Source organism: Trichomonas vaginalis, chromosome IV (genome assembly GCF_026262505.1).
Source record: "Trichomonas vaginalis G3 chromosome IV, whole genome shotgun sequence".
NCBI lineage: Eukaryota > Parabasalia > Trichomonadida > Trichomonadidae > Trichomonas > Trichomonas vaginalis.
In genome coordinates, this window is record NC_067206.1 from 899,965 (window position 1) to 923,027 (window position 23,063).

At 30.9% G+C, this 23,063-nt stretch overlaps 10 protein-coding genes and 2 pseudogenes across 12 annotated transcripts, besides 9 other annotated features; 3 read left to right on the forward strand and 9 right to left on the reverse strand.

Annotated features, from left to right (window-relative positions):
* Window positions 1-8,451: part of a mobile genetic element that runs on past the window's edge.
* TVAGG3_0005300 lies at window positions 1,133-2,814 on the reverse strand (annotated as a pseudogene). The gene has a single exon. A coding segment is annotated over exon 1 (1,682 nt).
* TVAGG3_0005310 (uncharacterized protein) lies at window positions 4,404-4,703 on the reverse strand (the record flags this gene model as incomplete). Its single annotated transcript, XM_001318682.1, has 1 exon — window positions 4,404-4,703. The coding sequence occupies one exon, from the start codon at window positions 4,701-4,703 to the stop codon at window positions 4,404-4,406; it is 300 nt and encodes a 99-aa protein (XP_001318717.1).
* TVAGG3_0005320 (uncharacterized protein) lies at window positions 4,787-5,689 on the reverse strand (the record flags this gene model as incomplete). The annotated part of the gene is made up of 1 exon (XM_051219755.1): window positions 4,787-5,689. The coding sequence occupies one exon, from the start codon at window positions 5,687-5,689 to the stop codon at window positions 4,787-4,789; it is 903 nt and encodes a 300-aa protein (XP_051104741.1).
* Window positions 5,900-5,927: a terminal%2Cinverted (terminal inverted repeat of Mariner transposon ID:TVAGG3_0005330).
* Window positions 5,900-7,203: a mobile genetic element.
* On the reverse strand, window positions 5,980-7,107 carry TVAGG3_0005340 (Mariner transposase; the record flags this gene model as incomplete). The annotated part of the gene is made up of 1 exon (XM_051219756.1): window positions 5,980-7,107. One exon carries the CDS (start codon window positions 7,105-7,107, stop codon window positions 5,980-5,982), a length of 1,128 nt encoding a protein of 375 aa, XP_051104742.1.
* Window positions 7,176-7,203: a terminal%2Cinverted (terminal inverted repeat of Mariner transposon ID:TVAGG3_0005330).
* On the reverse strand, window positions 7,436-7,851 carry TVAGG3_0005350 (annotated as a pseudogene). Its single transcript has one exon. A coding segment is annotated over exon 1 (416 nt).
* A 1,370-nt stretch (window positions 8,452-9,821) lies between the features above and the next one.
* On the reverse strand, window positions 9,822-10,058 carry TVAGG3_0005360 (N-acetylmuramoyl-l-alanine amidase family; the record flags this gene model as incomplete). The annotated part of the gene is made up of 1 exon (XM_001318681.1): window positions 9,822-10,058. The coding sequence occupies one exon, from the start codon at window positions 10,056-10,058 to the stop codon at window positions 9,822-9,824; it is 237 nt and encodes a 78-aa protein (XP_001318716.1).
* Window positions 10,059-11,761: 1,703 nt separating this feature from the next.
* On the reverse strand, window positions 11,762-12,694 carry TVAGG3_0005370 (Rab21 GTPase; the record flags this gene model as incomplete). The annotated part of the gene is made up of 1 exon (XM_001318680.2): window positions 12,064-12,666. One exon carries the CDS (start codon window positions 12,664-12,666, stop codon window positions 12,064-12,066), a length of 603 nt encoding a protein of 200 aa, XP_001318715.1.
* Window positions 12,695-12,821: 127 nt separating this feature from the next.
* TVAGG3_0005380 (uncharacterized protein) lies at window positions 12,822-14,228 on the forward strand (the record flags this gene model as incomplete). Its single annotated transcript, XM_001318679.2, has 1 exon — window positions 12,918-14,201. One exon carries the CDS (start codon window positions 12,918-12,920, stop codon window positions 14,199-14,201), a length of 1,284 nt encoding a protein of 427 aa, XP_001318714.1.
* A 1,250-nt stretch (window positions 14,229-15,478) lies between these two features.
* Window positions 15,479-15,540: a mobile genetic element.
* A 120-nt stretch (window positions 15,541-15,660) lies between these two features.
* Window positions 15,661-15,769: a mobile genetic element.
* Window positions 15,770-15,909: 140 nt separating this feature from the next.
* Window positions 15,910-16,018: a mobile genetic element.
* A 141-nt stretch (window positions 16,019-16,159) lies between these two features.
* Window positions 16,160-16,268: a mobile genetic element.
* A 141-nt stretch (window positions 16,269-16,409) lies between these two features.
* Window positions 16,410-16,518: a mobile genetic element.
* A 284-nt stretch (window positions 16,519-16,802) lies between these two features.
* TVAGG3_0005440 (uncharacterized protein) lies at window positions 16,803-17,741 on the reverse strand (the record flags this gene model as incomplete). The annotated part of the gene is made up of 1 exon (XM_001318678.1): window positions 16,803-17,741. The coding sequence occupies one exon, from the start codon at window positions 17,739-17,741 to the stop codon at window positions 16,803-16,805; it is 939 nt and encodes a 312-aa protein (XP_001318713.1).
* A 42-nt stretch (window positions 17,742-17,783) lies between these two features.
* Window positions 17,784-19,235, reverse strand: TVAGG3_0005450 (uncharacterized protein; the record flags this gene model as incomplete). The annotated part of the gene is made up of 1 exon (XM_001318677.1): window positions 17,784-19,235. One exon carries the CDS (start codon window positions 19,233-19,235, stop codon window positions 17,784-17,786), a length of 1,452 nt encoding a protein of 483 aa, XP_001318712.1.
* Window positions 19,236-20,047: 812 nt separating this feature from the next.
* TVAGG3_0005460 (uncharacterized protein) lies at window positions 20,048-21,591 on the forward strand (the record flags this gene model as incomplete). The annotated part of the gene is made up of 1 exon (XM_001318676.1): window positions 20,053-21,546. One exon carries the CDS (start codon window positions 20,053-20,055, stop codon window positions 21,544-21,546), a length of 1,494 nt encoding a protein of 497 aa, XP_001318711.1.
* Window positions 21,592-22,004: 413 nt separating this feature from the next.
* Window positions 22,005-22,894, forward strand: TVAGG3_0005470 (uncharacterized protein; the record flags this gene model as incomplete). The annotated part of the gene is made up of 1 exon (XM_001318675.1): window positions 22,005-22,577. The coding sequence occupies one exon, from the start codon at window positions 22,005-22,007 to the stop codon at window positions 22,575-22,577; it is 573 nt and encodes a 190-aa protein (XP_001318710.1).
* Window positions 22,895-23,063: the final 169 nt, after the last annotated feature.

Below are 23,063 nucleotides of genomic sequence, written 5' to 3' on the forward strand. Positions count from 1 at the left end.
AACTTCTCTGAAAAAGTGTGACAACATGACATTTTGACAACAGTCCTGGAAATATGATGCAGTCCAAAAATAAAGTTAGTTTTAAAATTATTTTTTATTTCTATATAAATGACGGCAACAAACAACAACAGCAACTATATCGTTTCTGATGAAAAAGTTATTGATTCATTAGTTGAGGAATTAGTTATGACAGAAACTAAAACCCTCAATGAAAGAATTGGTGAAAACATGATTGATTTACATAACTACCTCAAACATGATGGAGGAAGAGGAAGGAAAACTGGTATGGCTTTATTAGCAAATAAAATTTCAAATTTAACGATTATAGATGTTGATATTAATAAATCATACAATGATGAACTTAAAGAAACAGTTAGAAAAGATATTTTATCAAAACTTTCGGATAAAGATGTTATCGTTAAAACCGCTTCAGGAGGTCTTCACATTTATTGCAACACTAATTTCTTCTATTCAACCTCGAACAGAATGATTAAATGTTATTCCTGCAATGATTATGATATTGACATAATGACTTCTATGGATGATTCAAAGCGTTCTTTAGTAGTTATGGCTGATTCAAGAGTTCGCAAGAATGCAACAGAACCAATCAATACATACTCATTCATTCGTGGAAGTTATGATTCAACATTAACCAGAACAGTGAATGATATATTAAATGATTTGAATATTAAGGTAAGAGTTGAACAGAAGAATGAAGAAATAAAGACTATCATGAATGAAAACAAAGATGTAAACATTGACGATAAACTTGCTCAGAGCATAGTTGATGGCATCTGTGATTTTGAAGTACATAATGATGGTGGAAACATGAATTTAGAAAAAGAAATAACATTATTCACACTGTTTCAAGCAATTAATTCGTTACCTAATCATTTAATTAATGAAGCATACGATAACGTTTATAACTTCTGCAGTTTAACAGAAAATGCAAAAAGTAATTTTGAAAAAGCACGTGATAGATATGCACATTTAATGACTTCTCCATTTGTTTTAGTGAAGATTCTAAAACTATACCAAAAGGAATATTATGATGAATATGTTTTACCTTTATTACGTAAGCCAAAAATAACATTTGATATAAAACTTGATGATTCATTTTTGATGATAGATATTAGACGCGTGGCTTAAACGTATTATTTTTGAAAATTGCTTTTCTAACATCTTGAAATTTTGTGATTTCAGACCAGTTTCTTCCATCACTACTGATATTTACTAAATCACCACATCCTAAAGCAATGAAATACCCATCAATATAAAATAAATTTGTAAATCTATAATTTTGAGTAAGTTTTGGAGTGAATGAATAAACCAATTCCCAATTTGATAAATCCTGTGATAAATAAATATGTCTGTTATAACTTACAGGATATGAATAGACCATTTCACCTGAAACGAGAACATAAACATTTGATCCATAACATAAAGCTTCAATGTCTCCATCAGCTTGAAAAATTTGTTCAAATTGACCTTGTGATATGAAGATGATCTATAAATTTTATCATTTTGTAGGATAAAATACATGTTGTTAATGTAATACCACTTACTTGTATAATCAATTTCCAAATCTGATGACATCATACTAAACATATAATAATTTATCCCATCCTCACTAATGAAAATTTGATTGACTTCATAAATTAGTACCCATTTATTATTAACGCATCTAATAGGATTATTTGAATATTTAAATTTAGCATCTTGATTTAAATTACATTTGAACCATTGGATACAATCGAATGAATAACAAGGGCAAAAATCATCTTCAACCATTATCATTCCCATAAATTTGCCGTTATTATATTCAACATATAAAATTCTTGGATTAATGATTGGCTTTCGTGTATCAGGATTCAAAACAGATGGAGTAAATGATTCATAGTTTTGAAAATCATTTGTTTTAAAATAATAAAGCACTCCAGCTGTATAAAATAAATACATGGTCACTCCATCGAAACATATCCATTCAAAAGAATCTATATCAAAGGTTTTATCTGATGATTTCATAAAATTTAAAAACGGTGGAGTAAAATAGACCTCTGATTGTTTTATTTCTTCATTAACAAATGATATATTAGCTTTCTTCATTAACTCACTATCCACATATTCCTTATCTGCTTTCTTCATTAACTCATCGTTAACATATGTTTTATCCGCTTTAAGGTCTAAACATCCTGAAACCCATCCTGTATCAGCTTTAGTTTTTAAAATCTTTGATGTCCATTCATGATACCATTCAACCATTTCTTTAATTTCATTATCTTTTTCATCCACATATTCCTTATCTGCTTTCTTCTCTAACGCAGCAGCAACCCATCCTGTATCAGCTTTAGTTTTTAAAATCTTTGATGTCCATTCATGATACCATTCAACCATTTCTTTAATTTCATTATCTTTTTCATCCACATATTCCTTATCTGCTTTCTTCATTATGTCATTTAGGAAACCTTTTATGAATTCCTCATTTAAATTAAATCTTCCAATCTTCAAAACTTTAGGAAATGCATTTAATGCGTAATATCTTTGTTCTTCTGGTGGAATTGATGTTATATCATCCGTTATACCTTTAATTTTTGAATTCATAAATAAAATTTCTTTTATATTTGATATCACTGCACCACCCTTGCAAACGAATTCGAAATGGTCATTTTTCAATACTATCTCCAAATCTCCATATTTCAACCTTTGCGTTTGTTCAGCCGTCTTTGAATTATATGCATATATGGCGTATGTAATGGTCTGAGGGACCTGGGTGCTTTGTGCCTTAAGTTGCTGTGGTTGCTGTTGTTTAATCATTTATTATGATTTAAAAATAAATATTTAATCTGTTATCTCATCACCTATTTTTTCTATTTGAAATTGCCATAATATTTCATTCATGAATTCTAAATCACAATCAAATAGGTCAGTTACTCTAAATTTAATATTTGATAAATCTTTTGAATGAAGAATAAATGAATTCCCGGATAATTGAAACGGATATGATAAAGAAAATGTGTTTAAGTTGATGGATAAAATGTTTTGTATTGATGGGTAAGAGTTAGGGTCTAATGTTTGATGTGAAAATCTCATTGGGGTATTAACTTTATCACATTTGATTAAAATGAAATTGGAACCGGTGTCAGAATACAAAACATCCCCAACATCTTTTTCAAAATTTAATATCCACAACAATGAACGAAGATGAGGAGTACAAAATTTAATTTTCAGCGGGAATTTAATAAGGTTATTTATTTCATCAAGTTCAAAAAAGTTTATCAGGTTTTGATTTAAAATTTTCTTCATACCATATGATAAATGATTCATTTAAATAACTTAAAATCGTGTTAATATCCCATTTCGTTATCACATTATTTATATACATATCATACGTTTTTTATGGTCATCTTTAATAAATGATATATAATCTGAAGGGTCTAAAAGAATGGGATTAAATTTACCACTCACAGAAACGAGAGTAACATTATAAATTCCGCTAACTGTTAAATTTAATTTACAGTTATTATTCGAAATAATATTGATAATTGACATTTTTATTACGATTAAAAATATGGTAAAGCGTTATTTTCCAGTGATAAATAAAACTAGAATAAGATTACCTCAAGAATTCATAAATTCAACGAATAAGAAATTCATTCATGTTATAAATTTTAGTGTTTTCAGAAAATATGAGTCAATGTCATATTCATCAACAGGTTATATTTCACTTCATTCAAATTTAGTTCAATCAAACCCATATAATGACCATTTCATAAGATTTTCAGATGGTATTAAAAATGTAATTGATAGATTAAAATATGAACAGATTGACAATATCGAATTTTTGGAATTTTGGTTTAAATATCCCGATGGAAAAAAGATTGAAGTTAAAGATAAACCTGATACTATAACAAAAACAATTACAATGACCGATCCGGATAGTGGGGAACAAAAAGAAATAAAACAAACGATAGAAACTGGTGAAAGGTCAATTATTATTGATTATGATTCAAAGGATTATTATTCGATAATGTTAATGCTTGAATATTAAATAGCCTTAACAAAGAATTTTTCAAGTGATATTTTATATTCATCAACTATTTTATTATAAATATCATTATATGTTAAATGAAGTTCAGTTGTTGTTCCGTTCTTTGATATCTTAATTGTGCTAATATCCTTTATAGGATTTATTTTTGCAACTGTTCCGCAGCATGAAACCTCATCATCTATGAAAAATTGAATCTTAACGTCTGAATCTTGAACATCACAAAGAATGGCAATAATGTGAATTAATGATTCATAAGGTAAAATAATTAAACCGGATTGGTCAATTAAATTTATTATTGAATCATAATTATTAATTATTATATCACGGTAAATTTTCATTAATTCAGAATTAATGTCTATTTTATATGGCGCATTGCGACTGGAATCGTAGATTCCTGGGTTCTCGATGTTTGATGAAAGAGGTGGGGGTATGTTGGATAAGTGGGAATTTCAACAGGTTCTTTACCGGGTTCATCTTCTTTTTTTGGTAAGTCACGAGTTAATAAATTTGGTTGAGTTGCTGACCTTGTTAATTCAGGACTAACATTAACTTTAACATTTTGAATAATTCGTGATTTATCATCATTTACGTTATAACCAACCGTAATCTCTGCTTTTGCGTTAGTGTTCTTTTGACTAGTGAAACGTCTTCTCATTTATAATTGAATAAAAAAAGAAAAATATATTTAAAGTTTTATTTAGTTGTTACGGTAATATCCCAAGGTTCATCCTTGTTTGCTTATACTTTCTTTGTAACTGCACCAATTATGTTATTGATATTGCTTTGAGTTTCTTCCAGTCTTATTTTATCATTTACAATATCTTTAATCATTTCATTACATACATTCTTAAAACCATCTGATTTTTCTAATTTACGTCTATCACTTTCTTTAATTAAATCAAAGTTATAACCTTGTTGAGAATAAAGTGGTTTCTTTATCAATTCCTTGAACGCTTCTGAAAGTGAAGATGAAGAAATTCTTGCCACTTGAATTGGTTTAAATTCTGCTTTCATTGCTTCTTTCTGTTCATTGAACACTGGATCGAATAAAGCAACTTTAAAGAATTTCTTAGCTGAAATTTCAGGTCTAATATTTGCATATTGACCATCAAACTGATTAACATATCGTGGTAATCCATCCGGTCCCTCTTCAACAGCATTTAATTTTTCCTTGAAATAAGAATATGGAATAAGATGGTATGAATACGTTGGACCATTTTCACCTTCTCCAATGTATTGTTTAACAGCTTTTCCATTTTCATCAAATTGCAAAGGATAACATTCATTATATGCTTTACGTTTAGGATAATCCGTCATTGTTAATTTATACCCATTTATGACTTTAATATTTCCTTGACCATCAGTAACGAAAACTTCATTTATACCATCAGGCTTTCCATTTGGTCCTGTAATGTCTGCTTCATGTGCTTCCCAATTTGGTCCATGACGTTTGGCATATGCTTGAGCTTCTGGTAATGTTAAAACGTTTCTCATTTGTTTAACATCTTTTTGAAGACCAGCAACAATATGAACTAATTCTTTCATTCCATCTGGAACTTTCATAGTTCTATTATAATATGCACCCTTTTTGTTTGTCCCTTGTTTTAATGGAACCTGTAGAAGATTTGCTATTTCTGTCATGTTTAATTATAAATAAAAAATAAAAATTAATTATAAAAAGTTAATCAAATTTAACACCTCCTTTATTTAAATCAACTATTATTTTTCCATGTTCACCTAATTGTTGATATTGTGTGTAAAGTTCATTAATGCTCATTGGTAAATTCACTTGATAAAGCATAACGTTCAACTGTTGACGACTAAACCCACTGAAAATGAAAAGTGTTGATATAGGGTGTCCAAAGGTGTGTTTAGCACAAACCTGAATACTGCGAATAGAAATAAACAAGTTACATATATATAAAGTTTATTTAAATATAATCACCATTGGATTCAATCACGCGTTCGCAGCGATCGATCCAGGCTTGAAAGACACGCTTTAAATCATCATGAGAAAATTGCTCAAATTGCTCTCTTACAAAATTTTCAAGATCATCTGGACTCGCGAATTTGCGTCCTTCAGCTCTCTTTTTTAGCGTGCCGAATAAATAAAAGTCAGAGGGTGCAATATCAGGTGAATAAATTGGGTTTGGAACAACTTTGACATTGTTTTCCACCAAGTAATTCATTACCTTATGACTTTTGTGAACTCTTGAATTATCAAAATGAATTGCAAACTTTTGTTTTTGTTGTTTGGATTTCTCAAACTCATCAGAATTGATAATTTGAGTAAGAACATTGTCAATTAGATACTGAGCATTCATCGTATTAGGTTTTTGAAGAATATCAATTGCGATGATGCCATTCACGCCCCAAAAAACCGACAACATCATCATTGGTGTGTCAATTTTTTTCTTCGGGAATGTTTGCGGATTTTCATCCTTCGGGATCCACATGATTTTGGCTTCTGTTGCATATTGAAACCAAGACTCGTCCCCTGTTACTAAAAAGCGAAACTTCTTGGATTGATACGCACCCAATATAGAGAGGAGCTCTTTCGAAGATTGGACTCTAGATTTTTTTTGAACTGAATTAAGGTTGTGCAGAACCCAACGTGTATACGCTAGTTTGTAGTTCAAATAATTGTGCAGATAATAACTGACTGTTGTACGTGGTATCTTTGTCATCTCCTCTATCCTTCTGAGTGATGCTCTTGGGTCTTCATCTAGCGCTTGAAGAATTGCTTTGATTTTTCTTTGATCCGGCGATTTTTTGTCAATTTTTATGATGGGCGCCTTTTTGTTCATGAAGTGATACATCCTAACATGATACGTTACAGTGGAATAGCTAGGAGCATCCATACCGAAGCATTTTACCAATGTCTCGTAGATTTTTTTACAGTCTTTGCATTTTTTTGCAAGAGCGAGGATGTTTTCTTTATGATTCATTAAAAAAATGAAAAAAATCACGCCAAAATTTCCCGCGAAACCGCCTCTTGTCTCAAAATTCATTTTATATCCCGGCATGGCGCCAAAATACAACATACTCATCATATACATATATTCATATTTTTTATTATATATTTATAATCAGCATATATCTCCTTTAATAGTCTCATATAGAGCGCTGTGCTAAACGCACCTTTGGACACCCTATAGATTTGATTTAATGTTTGTGCTTAATGCTTTGAAGTATTGAACAGCCATGAAGAATGAACACTGAATGTGTCGACATTGAGTTAATAATTGATTAAAATATGATTTCTCATTAGTTATTAGTTTTGATTTCACGGCATCATCTAGAAAAATTAGTGAATGCAAAAATTCTCTATCAAAATTTGAAATAGAAAGTGTTTCAAATAATTCATCCCGTTGTTTATCAATAATTTTATCCTCTAATCCTTGCTTCTTGATTGTATTATATAATTCTTTATACATTAAAAAGTTTTTTAAATAATCTTCTGCTTCTTCTTGTGATAAATAAATAATTGGAATTTTGATTAAATGCTTTAAAGATTCAAATGTATCATCTGAAGGTGAACCTGAACGGTTGATATAAATTAACACATGTGAATGGGGGGAAGTGTTAGCAATAATGATAATTTGTTTTAATATCGTTAATGTTTTACCTTTATTTTGTTTACCAATTGCTGCAGTGATTGAATTTAAGTAACATTCAGAATATGGAATTTTCATTAATTTTTCCTTAGATAGAGCATTTCTATTATCACTCAATGCTTCATTAATCATATCATCTACGTATGTATTATATACTCCTGCTAATTCTTCAGAATTTAAATCCATTTAATCAAAAATAAATTTATAATTTTAAACATTTCTATTCATCAATATTTCATCATATGAACTTCTATACTGCGGTGGTGTACCTGTTGGATGATATTTCAAACCTTCATCCGGTGTCCATGTCCAATACGTAGTCCTAGTAAACCAAACCTGAGGAGGATTTGTCACTTTTGAACAGTAAGTGTCATTTTCACTCTGATGGATTGGATAAGCTTTCACTTGTACTGTAACTTGTGAGTTGAAAGTTTCTATTCCATCAAAGAATATACCCGCTCCATCACGTTGAACTGGAATAGTGCATAAGAATGAAGTTTGGTCTTTCCATGTTCTAGCTAATGGCGTGCCATTATCATCATTCAGTGGTCTAGTTAATGAGTCCTCGTATTCTTCTGTGCATTCATTCACTCCATCTAAATCAGAAGCTTGAAGCATACGTGTAAAGAATATGTCGCCCACTGTGGTCATCGCTTGATCGGGGAAGTTTCTGGAATCTATAGTGACCTGAAGACCTCGAAGCATTGGATTTTCTAAAACCGTTCTTTGCATTGCATTCTTCGGAAATGTTAACACAACATCTGTAACATTATGAAGAGCGTATGAGAAATCTGAGCTGATACCTTCAGGAGTGATGCAACCTCCATTTAGTGAACGAACGTCAATATGTTGAGCTGGAATCATGAATGGATCTTCCTTACTGAATAAACGTGGTATTGCTTTAACTGATTCTTCAATTAAACCGTATCCTGGTGTAATGCATTTATCCTCTAAAACTTCCATCTTTGTGCATGAAATAATAACGTTATCAACTGTTGCGTCAGCAGATGTAGCAGCTAAGCTTGTAATTAATTTGGCAGGAAGTCCGATTTGTTGGAATTTGCGATCATATTTATAAACATGATTCATAATCTTTTCATAATTTTCATCAGTTATCTTTTCATAAACGTAATTTTGTAAATCAGCAACTCTTAACGGGTCAACCTGACAAAATACTAAAGTATCCCTGAAAACATAATATTTAAGAATGATATCACCAAATGATTTAGGATAATCATCGAACGCCTGAAATGCTAACAAATCATTTACCGGAATAATCATATCAAAAGTGATATCAACTTCTTCATTTGCTTTCTTGAAAACTTCTGAAGGGTCAATATATTTACCACATACTGAGTTATCATATTTTTGAACATTATTATATAACGAATGAACAAACTTTTTAACTTTCCTTTCTGATTTTGGTTTATATGTTGCAAATGCGAAAGATTCACGGGCACAATCCATCTGAAGATAACCGGCATCACCTCTTTCAGTTTCTACTTCTAATTGTTTAAAGCTTTGATTTGATGATTTGTAACCAACGAATAAACGCATGCATTTAAAAGCGGCATCACATGTGAAAGCTTTATTTGAAACTAGAGTTGCTTTAACTTTGCGTTTAATATATGTGTCACCTAATTGGTTCACATCATGAGCTGGATTTGTAATTCTTAAATGAGTTTGTTTATCATCAAAATATGGAGTATCAGAGTCATAGCATGAACTTTCAAGTTCTCTATAATATCTTCTACCGTCATTCTTCGCGAATATTTCATTTATCTTTTCGAATGAATGAAACACATTTCCATTAATTGGTTTAGTGTTTGGCACCAAATAGTTAGTCGTCATTTATTATTAAATAAAAAATCAAAATTAAAAGATGAAAATGAATTTTTAATTTTAATGAAATAATCAACTATGGCTGCAGGTATATTTAAGAAACTGTGGGATAAAGTAAAAAGAGGAGCGCATAAAGTTTGGGAAACAATGAAGAAAGGAGCAAATTGGATATTTAAGAATAAAGAAGTAATTAGTGACGTTGCTGAATCAATAACACCAAAAGCCGCCCCAATAAGAGAAATATTAAATAAAGGAGAAAAAGTTTATCAAAGACTACAACCGATACTAAGATAAAAATAATATTTATTTTTCCACTATCTACCTCCTATTTTATTAAGTATTCCTTCAGCAATTCCACCAATTGCGTTACCTGCTTGTGCTCCCATTGCCGGATTACCTGCTTTTGTACCTAATACTCCACCTATGATAGTTCCTGCCGTTTTCGCTACTGGTGCCAAAAAGTTTGCAATGGGTTTAATAATCTTTTGATGAACCCAACCCGCAGCTTTCTTAATTCCTTCCCATAATTTTTTAAAGAATCCTGCAGCCATTTCTGATTTAATATTAATTAAAAAATATATTTCATCACTTATATTCTAATTTTTATTTAATGATAAATGAAAACGATTTTAAAAATAAATGAAACAGAGGAGGAAGAAATAAATGAAAGTGAAGATGTTCAACAAAAAATAAACGTTGTTAAACCAATTACTGAAACAAAAATTTTTTCATCTGTTGAAGAATTTAATGACTATTATGCCAATAATAAAAAATTATTTGAAGAATTGACAACATGTAAATTGAATAAAATGTTTAAAGTTGATGAATTCAAAATTTCAAAAATAAAAGGGGTGATTAGTTTGAAATCTATTCCTCAATCAAGAATCACCTCATTAATGAAAATTGATGATTTAACAAAAAGAATAGAAATTATTGAAGAAAGAATGAATCAAATAATTGATTTCATAAATTCAAATAATCATTAGTTTCTAATTTATTTTTCTCATTTATGAGGTCTTTGATTATGACTCCATTGATTCCATTCAGGATTTAAACAATGTTTAATTAATCGCGGAATATCTGACATCATCTATATATAGCTTCTTTTATAAGTGATGAAATATAAATTATTTTAAAATTAATGTTAATTTTTTTTTATTTCGTTATGTATGGGCTGAGTGTAAATTTCTTACGATTCTGAAAATTTTAAAATCTTGATTTATTCAAAAACGTAAGAATAAAAACTGTAAGAATCATACATTTTTTACTTCATATGTTAGAAAAAATGATACAAAATCGTTCAATATTGTATGAATTCTTACGTTTACAAAAAAAGTCACACAACCCATACACATATACTACTTTTAATTTATATATAATTAATATTTTCCTACATATGATAATAATGCATAAGAAATGATTAGATCATACAGTACTTATTTGTTTTTATTGAATGCTTCTTCTTTGAGAATTAATATTCAATTTCGATTAATGAAAGAATCTTTCCTAAAGTAGTATATTTAAATATTCATACTAATTTCGTAGTGAAGCTACATATAGATCCAAATAATGAATATTGAACATAATACACACTAATAGTTATAATGCGTGAACAAATAAAGTTTCTATACAGGGAGTATTTCGAATAGAATACCATGTTGCATATTTTATTAGAATTGCAATAAAAAGAATTACAGGATCAAGCAAGAAAAGATATATTCGATTCACTTTTGGATATATTCCGAATTGACTCGGCTCTTTAATTACATCTCCAAATTGATCTCATGCTTTTTCCACAAAGTTTTTGAATTCAGTTTGTAACTATCTGATTCGTTTCTTGAGCAACAAAGAACTTCAATTGTTTTGAAACAAACTATTGGTTAAGTTCCATATTTGTGAACATTGCTATGATGATTTAACATGAAAAGTCGTCATAACTTTGTTTTTATCTTCAACATCATTTTGCTCAACAACATCAAGAAAATGACATTTATCGCTGAACTATCAAAATGAAAGCATGAAAAAGTTTGTTATTATTCACTAGTGAGAACGATAACAAAAGAAAATTAATGTTCAAATGAATGCAATATTTTCTTTCATTATCGTTCTCAGGTATCTGCTGTATTATGAAGCCTTTCAATAGTATGTTTCAATATGTTGCAATTATTGCATACCTAATATGATATAAGATGTACAAAATGAGCAGATTCATTTTAACAAATGTTCGTTCTATGAATTACATATTTTGGAAATGATTTTTCTTTACTATCATTACAATTATTGAACTTAATAGCTCAGAGATTAAGAAAAACTCTTAAATTTAGAAATGAAATTTGAAATTTTGGTGAATATATATGTATATCATACTCAAATTGCTTGAATAAATACACTAATCATATAACTATATATTAATCTCTCAACTCTTTGAGTTTTTTAAATATTTTTGCAAAATTAGGCAAAGTTGTAGGTTTTACTATTATTACTAGATGTAAATTTTATGCTTTAATCAAATGAATGTGCTGACAAATGTTAAAATCGTAGATAGTTTTAATATTTTTAGCAGCAGCCTTTCTTAGTATTCTGTTCTTCTCTAAGAGCGACGCCACCACCCTGCTTGCCATTTTGGTTGACTGGTTCTCCAGCCTGATCCTTCATCAACTTTCCAACAGCCATCTGGAACATACGATCAATTCCAGAGCCTGTAGTAGCGCTAGTTGCAGCGTAGAGGGCACCATGAGACTCTGCGAACTCCTGAGCTGTGACTTCAACAACAGCGCGCTGGTCTTCAAGATCAGTTTTGTTTGCGCAAACAACGATGATAGTACGGCTGTCAGCATTAGCCTTAAGCTCATTAATCCAGTATGAAACGGAATCGTAAGATTGTTGGCGGGTGATATCGAAAACAACAATTGCGATAAGGGCACTGCGATAGTACATTGGAGCAAGGCCACGATAAACTTCTTGTCCAGCTGTATCCCAAATCAATAATTCAACTGGCTGGCCATCAACAACGATACTTTTCGTAACGAAAGCAGCTCCGATTGTTGGTTTAACACTTTGTGGTGCTTTGCCTGAGATGTATTGTGTGGCAATTGATGTTTTGCCGACACCACTGTCACCAAGAAGAACAAGCTTAACTGATGTTGCTGAGGTGGACATAATAGTTAAAAAACCGTCTGAAGTGTCAATTTTATTGGCTTCATTCAAAATGGTGTCAAATTCCAACCAATTGAAGAAGTTCAGATCACGAATGCGTGTTATATATTATTAAAGCAATTTCACTCAACATTCGAAATTGAATGCGAGATTCTGCAAATACAAAATATCTAATCATTGTGATCTATAATTAAAGATTTTTTAGTATCGGAAAATAATTAATTTTTGAATAGAAAAAAATCGGTAAAATCTTCATGAGTGAAGATACTTATGGGGAAAATCTTGTCACATTTCAGCAGAAACCATCTCCAAGGTTAAAGTTACCTGGTAGAAGAACTGCTTCATCTGTCTTTGGAACAGATAATCATCATCGTGAGATAGAAAGGATGAAACGTGATATTGCTGATAAAGAAAATCAAATTCAAACATTTGAATGCCAAGTTAAGACATTTAGGGAGTGTTGTCAAGGATTAAGGCAATTAATCATTGATTTGGAGCAAGCTTCAGGAACAACTTTTTTAAATAACGATCAACAAAAGAACATTGATAAAATGCCACATAACGAAGCTGTTTTAGTTTTAAGGAAAGCATTGTGCTACTTGGTTAAGGAATATCAATCACTTCCGTCGACATATGAAAAAACTTTTGAACAAAAAGCAATTAACCTCAGTGAGAAGATAGACGAAATGAATGAAAAGACTAAACAAGTCGTTCTACAACGAAGACAAGTCCAAAAGGAAATTAACGTTTTAAATCGAATTATCACAATTAACCAGAAGGAAAAGAAGAGTTTGCAGGCGTACGCTGATTCCTTACAACAAGCAACAAATGATATGATTGCACAATCGAATCAAACCGTTGCACAAACGAAAGATTCGATACAAAAATTAAAGAAAGAAATAAACACTACAGAGTCAAGTATTAGTGCTAGAGAAGCGACAAATATCGAGTTATTACAGTCCGTGAATGCACCAATCGTCAAAAGACACAAGGATATGCTAAATAACTATCAAGAACTTACAGAAGAGTATCAGAAGCTTACAGTCTATTATGAAAAGGAGAAAACACAACATGACTTAACAAGGAGAGAGCTGGAACAGACAATGAGTGAAATTGAAAGAGCTAAAATTACAATCCAAAAATTTAAAGAAAATGTCAGTACAAAAACCATCAAATACGCGACAAAAGTCAATAAAGACATGAGAAACTATATCACAGAGCAGAGAGAAGAGCAAAAACGCAAACTCCAAGCGACAATTAAACACAACAAAGATTTAGAGAGACAAATCAACGAAATGCAGGAAGAACAAGCAATGTTACTGCCATATCTACAGTCTATTGAAAAGAAACTGCAGGCAGAGATGCTCAAACTGCCATCTTTGACTGACATACAAAGGAGAAATGACAATGAACCAAAGAGGGCTTTGACAAGACTAAATAAGAGAGAACTGGATGACGCAGAGATGAGGAACGTGAAGAGAACACTCACGAGAATGAAAGCAAAAAGAGCAAGAGCGAAAACAGCTTTCGGAAAATAATATTTATTTAAATTTTTTTTATGTTTTGTATGTGTAAAATTTTGTTTATTAGAAAGATTTTTTTAATTTCACTTGTTCTGGCATATTCATGGACTAATGGCAATGCATGAAATATATTTTTCATTGTTTATTCAAGTGCCACATGAAGAGCCGTCCTTCCATTTTGATCTTTCTCGTTGATATTTATAATATGTGAAAGTTGTAACTCATGTTACAACTAGCAGCAAAATGTAGATATTTTGTTTTGGTAACATATTTTGCATTGATATATGCACCAAATGAAAGGAAAAATTTGCAAAGATATGAATTTTTCTAAGTAATAAGACATAATTATTCTGTACAAGTATGCCTTGATTTTCTGATTCAAAGTTATGGAATTAGCAAGAAACTTCTAATTTTACTCAATATTCTTTCAATAGAATGAAATCATTAATTTAGCTGTAATGATAAACATTGTTTGTGCAGCCCAGATGAATTGAAAAATAATGATAGAGCCATTTCTTGGTGTTGCTAAAATGAAGGATAGAAATTTTGAGGAGGTTAATCTACTGACAGCTTTTAGTCTCGTATGGATCAAATTACAAATAATTTCCATTTTGAAAGAGATCAAGCTGATCGCTACTTCACACTTGCTAAATAAGCTCCATTTTCCAAATAGCTTTTCAACAGATTAGATCTTGGTCAACCTGATAATATCAAAAAGGATCTTGGAAAAATGACTAACATTCTTAGTGTGACGAAGATAGTTTAGAACACTAACATCAAATAAGACAAGCAGGTTCAATAAAATTATGAGGGAATATGATTACTGAAAATATAATAGAATAATTGTCAAAGCCTTTCTTATCTGATGATGCATATTCTCGCCCTAAATTTCATACTGGGTGAGTCCTAACGGGATTTAATATATATAAAGATAAATAGAAGAAATGATAAAGCATCTACATAATGTATACAACTAATTAAATCCTTTCTAGGGGTTAAAATTTTTTTATTTATATTGAAACTCTTCTGAATCTAATGAGATCATTTTTTCAACTGTAATTTCGAGCGGTTTGTCAACTTCTTTAAAGAACAAATATTCCAATATTAGATGTAATCTGAATAGTCTTAAGAATACATATAAAAATTGACCGGATTTGCTTCTCAATAAATTGATTATTTTTGAATTCTTTTTGGTAAAGCAAACAAGGCGTGTATCAGGTTGATTATATTCAACAAGTTCCTCAAAATTTGAAAATCTAGGAGCTTCATTTAGGCGAGAACATTTTTTAGACTGTTATATACGAAAACGATAAAAACAGTTTGACAGAAAAGTGACAACTTTACGTGTCAAAAATATAAAAAGTGATATTTTATTCATCATTATCTTCTTCATAATTTATTTCATATTCTTCGTCTTACCAACAAAAGATGGGAATGTGAACAATTGCGGGCAATTTTTAGCCATTTTGGCTTGGAACTAGAGCCTGCGAGGTACATGGATAGTATCAGTACCTCACAGGCTCTAGTTCTCTATATGGCGCCGAGAAATTTTGGTGAAATGTGGTCGCATTTCACCAAAATTTTTTCGGCGCCATAGGATGAATTGGAGGGTGAGAGATATTATTTCATACAATACTACTCTCACCCTCCAATTCCCAGCCAAAATGGCTAAAAATTGCCGCAATGTGAACAATTGCGGGCAATTTTTAGCCATTTTGGCTTGGAACTAGAGCCTGCGAGGTACATGGATAGTATCAGTACCTCACAGGCTCTAGTTCTCTATATGGCGCCGAGAAATTTTGGTGAAATGTGGTCGCATTTCACCAAAATTTTTTCGGCGCCATAGGATGAATTGGAGGGTGAGAGATATTATTTCATACAATACTACTCTCACCCTCCAATTCCCAGCCAAAATGGCTAAAAATTGCCCGCAATGTGAACAATTGCGGGCAATTTTTAGCCATTTTGGCTTGGAACTAGAGCCTGCGAGGTACATGGATAGTATCAGTACCTCACAGGCTCTAGTTCTCTATATGGCGCCGAGAAATTTTGGTGAAATGTGGTCGCATTTCACCAAAATTTTTTCGGCGCCATAGGATGAATTGGAGGGTGAGAGATATTATTTCATACAATACTACTCTCACCCTCCAATTCCCAGCCAAAATGGCTAAAAATTGCCCGCAATGTGAACAATTGCGGGCAATTTTTAGCCATTTTGGCTTGGAACTAGAGCCTGCGAGGTACATGGATAGTATCAGTACCTCACAGGCTCTAGTTCTCTATATGGCGCCGAGAAATTTTGGTGAAATGTGGTCGCATTTCACCAAAATTTTTTCGGCGCCATAGGATGAATTGGAGGGTGAGAGATATTATTTCATACAATACTACTCTCACCCTCAATTTTAATTACTTAAACTCATTCTATTTTTTTGACATGTAAATGTCACTTTTACTGAGATCTGACACAATGTCAGATCTCTTTTTTTCGTATATAAGAAGACAGAATAATTCGTTATTTTTTTCTCATATGTTTAAGAAAGAAATTTAGACAGAATAACTTGAATTAAACTATAGTAAACAACTTAACACATTTATTCATTAAAATAACAAGATAAGCTAAATAGCTGCATTCAGTACATCTCCAAACAAAACAGTATTCTGAGCTTCCATTCTCTTCAAAGTCAACTTCTTCTTGTAAGTATACAAAGAAATTACAACAACAATTGCACTTAAAACCAAAACAGAAGAAATGATTCCAAACAAAAGATAAAGATCATTATGATTGATTTTAACCAAATAATAGTAATAAGCACCAGAAGAAGTTAAATTCTTTTCTATTTTATATCCTTTCTTTCCACTCTCTATTTTAATTTCTCCAAAGTTTTGGACTCCTTCAATTGCACCGAAATAAAACCCTCCTCCTTCATTCATCAAATAAATCTCATTCGGCTTGTTTTCATCTGCCATCTCTGTCCCATAATAGAAAGAACAGTTTTGAGTAGAATTTACATACAAAGTCGAATTAATAAAGTCATACGAATACAAAGTAAGACTTGCGTTATTTATCAAGTAACAATCTCCAATGATTTTAACGCATTTGAACCTGAAACTGCAGTTAAATGTGGGATTCTCTAATATCAGTTTCTCATTGATGGAAGGAGATGAAAAACTCGAATCAACATCTTCTGACAAAACGGTTTCTCTCAAAATTAAATGTGATTTCAAAAATGTAATTAATTGGTAAGAATGAGCCAACAAATTAGCGTTAATAGAGATACCTGTATTTGATTGACCTATTTCCATGAGATGAATCTTTGGCGTTGAGTAGATATTATATGGAATTTTGTCTGAATTCAACGCAGTATTTTCGTAATTTTCACATTTAATGATTTCAATCAAACTTTGGCCTTGAAAATCATTGACAGAACCAAATGTTTTGGTTAATAGACTTTTGTCACAATCGAAATAAACCAATGGAGTGTTATCAAGACCAATATATCTGACATCAATGATAACATCATTCAAAAAGTGAAATGTCAGTTTTTTGTTTTTCATTTTTTCAATTTTTTGGGAAGAAAACTGCAAAACATCTTCTATTTAGACCATATCACCGCAGAAAGAGAACATATAGTTCTTATTTGGCATAATAACGATCATATTCGTTTTGGAAGTTATCAAAAATTGGTTGACATATTCCAAATTAGTTGTAATTTCTTTGCAACGTGTTGCATCAACAATATCATTCAAAGAACCATTGATTAGACTAAATGACGACTCATCACCAAAATCTGTAAGTTGAAGAATCAGATTTTCAACTTCAATTTTGAGAGGAATTTTCGGTTTGTCACAAATTAACTTTACATTACAAAATTCAGTTGGATGGCAATAGACGGACAAAGTGAAGTTCCTGTATTTCAAATCAGTTACATCGAAAACAGGAAGTATTTGTAAATTTGTAACTATCTCAATTTTGACAATTTTTGTCACTTCACTTATTCTATCTCTCCAAATATTGATTGTATCATCAGTCAAGATTGTTTTCGGTTCATCGCCAGGGGAGCAGAAGCCGTAGCAATAGTAGGAAATGGCCCATCCTAAATTATAGTTCTGTACATAGTAGATTTCGGATTTTGAAGGACTCTGTTTGATATGTAAAGTGGAAAATTTTTTATCGGCGTTTTCAATTACAGTATTTTTATCATATACGGCCACAGGGATGAGTTTGATGTTATCCAATGGTATATGCGGAACCAGTGTTACTACTTTCATGATGTAATACCTCTTGTGAAGTTTATCTTCTTCTGCAATATTATTTTTTCCGAAAAGATAACGAACATTGAAGTTAGGAGCAAAGATATGCAATTCTTGACATGAAATAAACTGTTGCTGGGCATAATCAATTTCAAAATCTACTGTTTTATATAAATATAAAGTTGTAAAGTTCAAAATAGAGCTTTGCATGTGGAAATCATATACATACCAGTTACCAATCATGTTATTTGATTTTGCACTTATTGTATTAAGTTTTTTCGTTTCGAAATGAGAAATATTTATTGAATTTATTTCAAAACCGAAGAAAAAGTAAACTTTGTTGAAATAAACTTCTTTTGAGTATATCCCCGATATAGTATTGTTCATGTAAATGTTGAATTTGTCAAAATGAAAGCCAACTTTCTCTGTAAGGAGTTTTATATGAGAAGCGTTTGTAGTTATGGTATCATCGAAACTATCTATATTCATTTCTACGTAGCTACATTCGAAATTGTAAACAGCGTTGAGTTTTGTTTCATAATTGTAAAATAACGCGGAAGAATTCATAACATTGACAGAAATTTTCTTTGCTATTAAAGCGAATGATGAATAAGTATTTGTTTGGAATGAAACTGATGTTTGTTCCATATTTAGAACAAGATCTGTGTCAATAAACTGGAAAAATGTAATATTCATCTTGTCATTGACACAAGCACTGATGTAGTTAGCACCAAAACCCCATGCAATCGAACAATTTCGAAGATTGACTTCTAATAAATTTTTTACAATGACATCCATATTGAAATCCTATTTTTTGTCTATCGACTCATCAATTATAAGTTGATTTGCATGGATTTTACTGATAGATCTGATTGAATATAAATCTGTTTTTAAAATATCACAAGTAATTTGCGGTGTATCAAAAAAGTCTACTGATTTTAGTGTTAAATTCTTGAAATCACTTGGCATAGAATGTGTACTCGGTATACTAGTTTTGATATTTTCTAATGTTAAAGATTCAGGTATGGATAGAAACGTAACTGGTGAATGCACGGAGCTCCTTATAACTAGATTGATAGGAAGATCATATACAACTACTGGTGTTTCATTGAGAACTTCGATTTCTAAATCAAAATCGTTACCATGCATTGATTCTATATCTTGGAATGAGGAAATTTTCTCTGGATTGTAGTAACAAACAAAATTTGAATTTGTTAAACATAATTTCCTTATTTGGAGAAGAAAGAAAAGATTCATAATAAATTGAATGAAAAAAAAGATTATTCTAGTGAAATATGAGAAGGTGGTTATGTAAAGATTTTAAAATTGAATACAAAATAATCGTTATAAAAATCAGATCCTTAAAAATTAGAATGTCTTTTTATTTCGAATATTGAATTGCCAACACATAAGTTTTTAATAGATTGTGCAATCAAATCAATTAAATTAATTTTTCAGATTTTGAATTTGAAATACAAAGTATTACAGCAAATTCGATTGGTATTTAAAAATATATCTACATGACAATATAAATATATCATCAAATCATAAATCTTGTAATCAAAGAAGTGTTTTCTGGGAGATAGTGAATAAAAAAGTGACAAAATTATTGCAAATGAGCTTAGATCAACGAATAGCATTAACCGTTATTGAAGAACCACAAATTATTAATTTTATCGAACCAGATGGAACAGAAAATGTCAAAGAACCAGAAAATGAAATAAAAGACTTCTTAAAAATCTGGGAACAAGCAAATATGAACCTTGAAAATCTCGAAAAAATCATCCGAAGAGACAACGACAACCAAAATATTCAAATTATGCAGAAAATTGGTTCTTCTAAATTCCATCTTTTCGTTGCAAGACAAGCTTTGCTCAATACACTTGAAGTTTTAAAGAGTATCGATATCCTTGCAGATAAGGGTAAGGATTTCTACACAATTAACCATACAGAATATTCAAATACCCAGTCAGATGAAAAAATTGAACTCAATATTGGAGGTTTAATCCTAGATAAACAGCTCCAGTTACAAAATTCAGCTGAAAGATTAGCTAAAACAGCCGAAGAACTCTCAGAAGTTGTTCAAAATTCAAAAATTTACTATAGAAAATTAGAAGATGCGCATAAAAAGTATAAACTTCAAACATATTACGATAAAGCTACTATGATGAGTATTATAGGTCTAGTCAACCCAATAAAAGTCCCTCCAACATCGTCAGCGATGCTTATTCAACTAGATAAAGAAAAGAAGGAAGTAGAATGGAATTTTTCGAACAACCTTAGACTAGCAGTTAACGGGTATCACTACGAACCTAATACAGACATTCCTTTCGTTAATTTGACCGCAGTTATGCTTCAAGAAAATCTTTTCCGTCATTTACAAAAAGAAGGCTGCGAACAGAACTTTAACTACCTCATAAATGAAAGTTCTATGAGAATCCCCGTTAAAGGACTCAAAGGAGAAATTATTAATTTTGATTTCACTGTAGAATCCGAAAAAGGCACTCTTACACCAGTCTGGCTGCCAGCACTAGTAAAGTCCTCCATTCCGATCTACTCAACTCCCCTTTCCAGCTTCACATCCTCGATGAAAACTGCTGATTTGACATTTTTCCTGTTTGAATTCATTACAAAGCGATTTTCCGCAATAGACATCTGCACAGTCAACACATTGTTCTCAAACAAACACGCAATTTTCAAGATTTCCTCATTATTTACTTCTGATGTCGCCACGGCCATCGCTGCTGAAGATTGCATCATCCTTTCGACACCAACACACATGAAGCTGCCAATCCGAATCGAAATGAAGGAAGCAAAGGAAGATCATAAATTAAACCACTGGGCAGACGTTACATGGTTCCTTTTATTCAAGGATGCAGTTAATACTTATACTAGAACATTCGGATTCCCTGTTGAAGACTTAAAGAACAAGTTTATCGTAAAATGTGACGATAGAACTGTAGAGTTCGAAGCAACTCACTTTACAAACGAAGCATATGTTTCTATATCGATGGGAAGTATTCAACAGCAGTTCTTGTGGTCAAATGCTAGAGGTTACTCGCTTCAGGCAAAATTGAACTTCTTATTCTTTGCCGACATCGCTGGATGAAGTGTATAACATCAGGATTGTTGGCAAACTTCTATATAATTGTATATTTATTTATAAAGTTTTTAATTTTTATTTTTTCGAAAAATTTATTTTATTCAATTCGTTTTCTAGCATGGATCCTTATGAGAAAACTGAAAATGATCATATTAATGAATTATCTTCGAAATATACTTCAATTATCAAATTTTAAACTAAAATTTCTATTTTCATGGATATCGACTTAACAACTTTAATTACTCTAACTATGCATGCAATTCACTTAGATTATATTGCTATATAATTGACATCGAATTATGAATTCATTTGTTTCAGGAGAATTGGATTCATACAAGATAGAACTAATAAGGAATAAAGCATTTGATCATAAACAGAGCAATGCAACTAAGATTTTGAGATCCAATTAGATCCAAGTATCGAGAGAAGAAGGATTTTTATATTTTGCTCAAAAAGTGACAAATATGAGTGATAATTCCGTTTTGAGCCTTCGACCTCTTAGTGACATAGATGAAGAATGTAGCTCAATATGGAATGATTGGTATGATAATATTGTTATCAAACAAAAGCCAAAAATAGCTAAACCGAAGAAAACAGTTTCGAATTTTTCTGAAAATTCACAATCTAATTCAAAACACAACAGAAATGTACAAATTATAGCAGATTCTATTTACAATTTTGATGAAAAAACAGTAAGAGAAGCACAGAAACAAGCGGCAAAATTGAAACAAGAAAAAGTCAACAATATCATATCATTATCAAAGCAAATCAGAGAAATACAACAAGAAAACAATGAGCTTGAACAGCAATTAGCCCAATTAAAAGAAAAATATAACAAATCAAAAGAAAATATACCAAATTTGCGACAAGAAATCAAAAAGAGCTATATTACATACGAATTAATAAGAGAAAAGCGTGAAATTGAAAGAAAGAAACAAGTATTTAAAGCTCTTAATAAAAAAATAACACTTTTCATAATAGAAAAACAAGAATATCAACAACTAAGCAAATACATATCTTCGCGAAAACCCAATTGATTTGATAAATCAATTTCATTGTAACAAATCAACGCAAATTTTGTCGATTCAGATTAATGTCGATATTATTGCAATGCTTATGTTATTCATATACAACAAATATATAGTTGTTTGAATGAATATAATAGACTCGCACATATTTCATAAGAGAAGACTTTTTATCGTAATTTTTTTGTTCATAAATTGTTTGTAATTTAAATAATAACTTACTTATTATTGACACATGAATTGCTTTTAAATTTCACTGAAAATTGTGCGAAATCGAAATAATTTTAGAGAATGTTTTTTTTTTCTTTGTAATTTCTCAGATATAAAGTAGCAGATCAGATGAAATGATAAGTTCTTTTTCTGAATATAGTATATACATAATAATGATGAGTTGACAAGTAATCCAACTTATTGTTTTTATTATATTTCTTACATACTTTAGACGGTTTTCTGAGTAAATTTGTGAACAACAACTACCATTATTGCTTTACAAACATG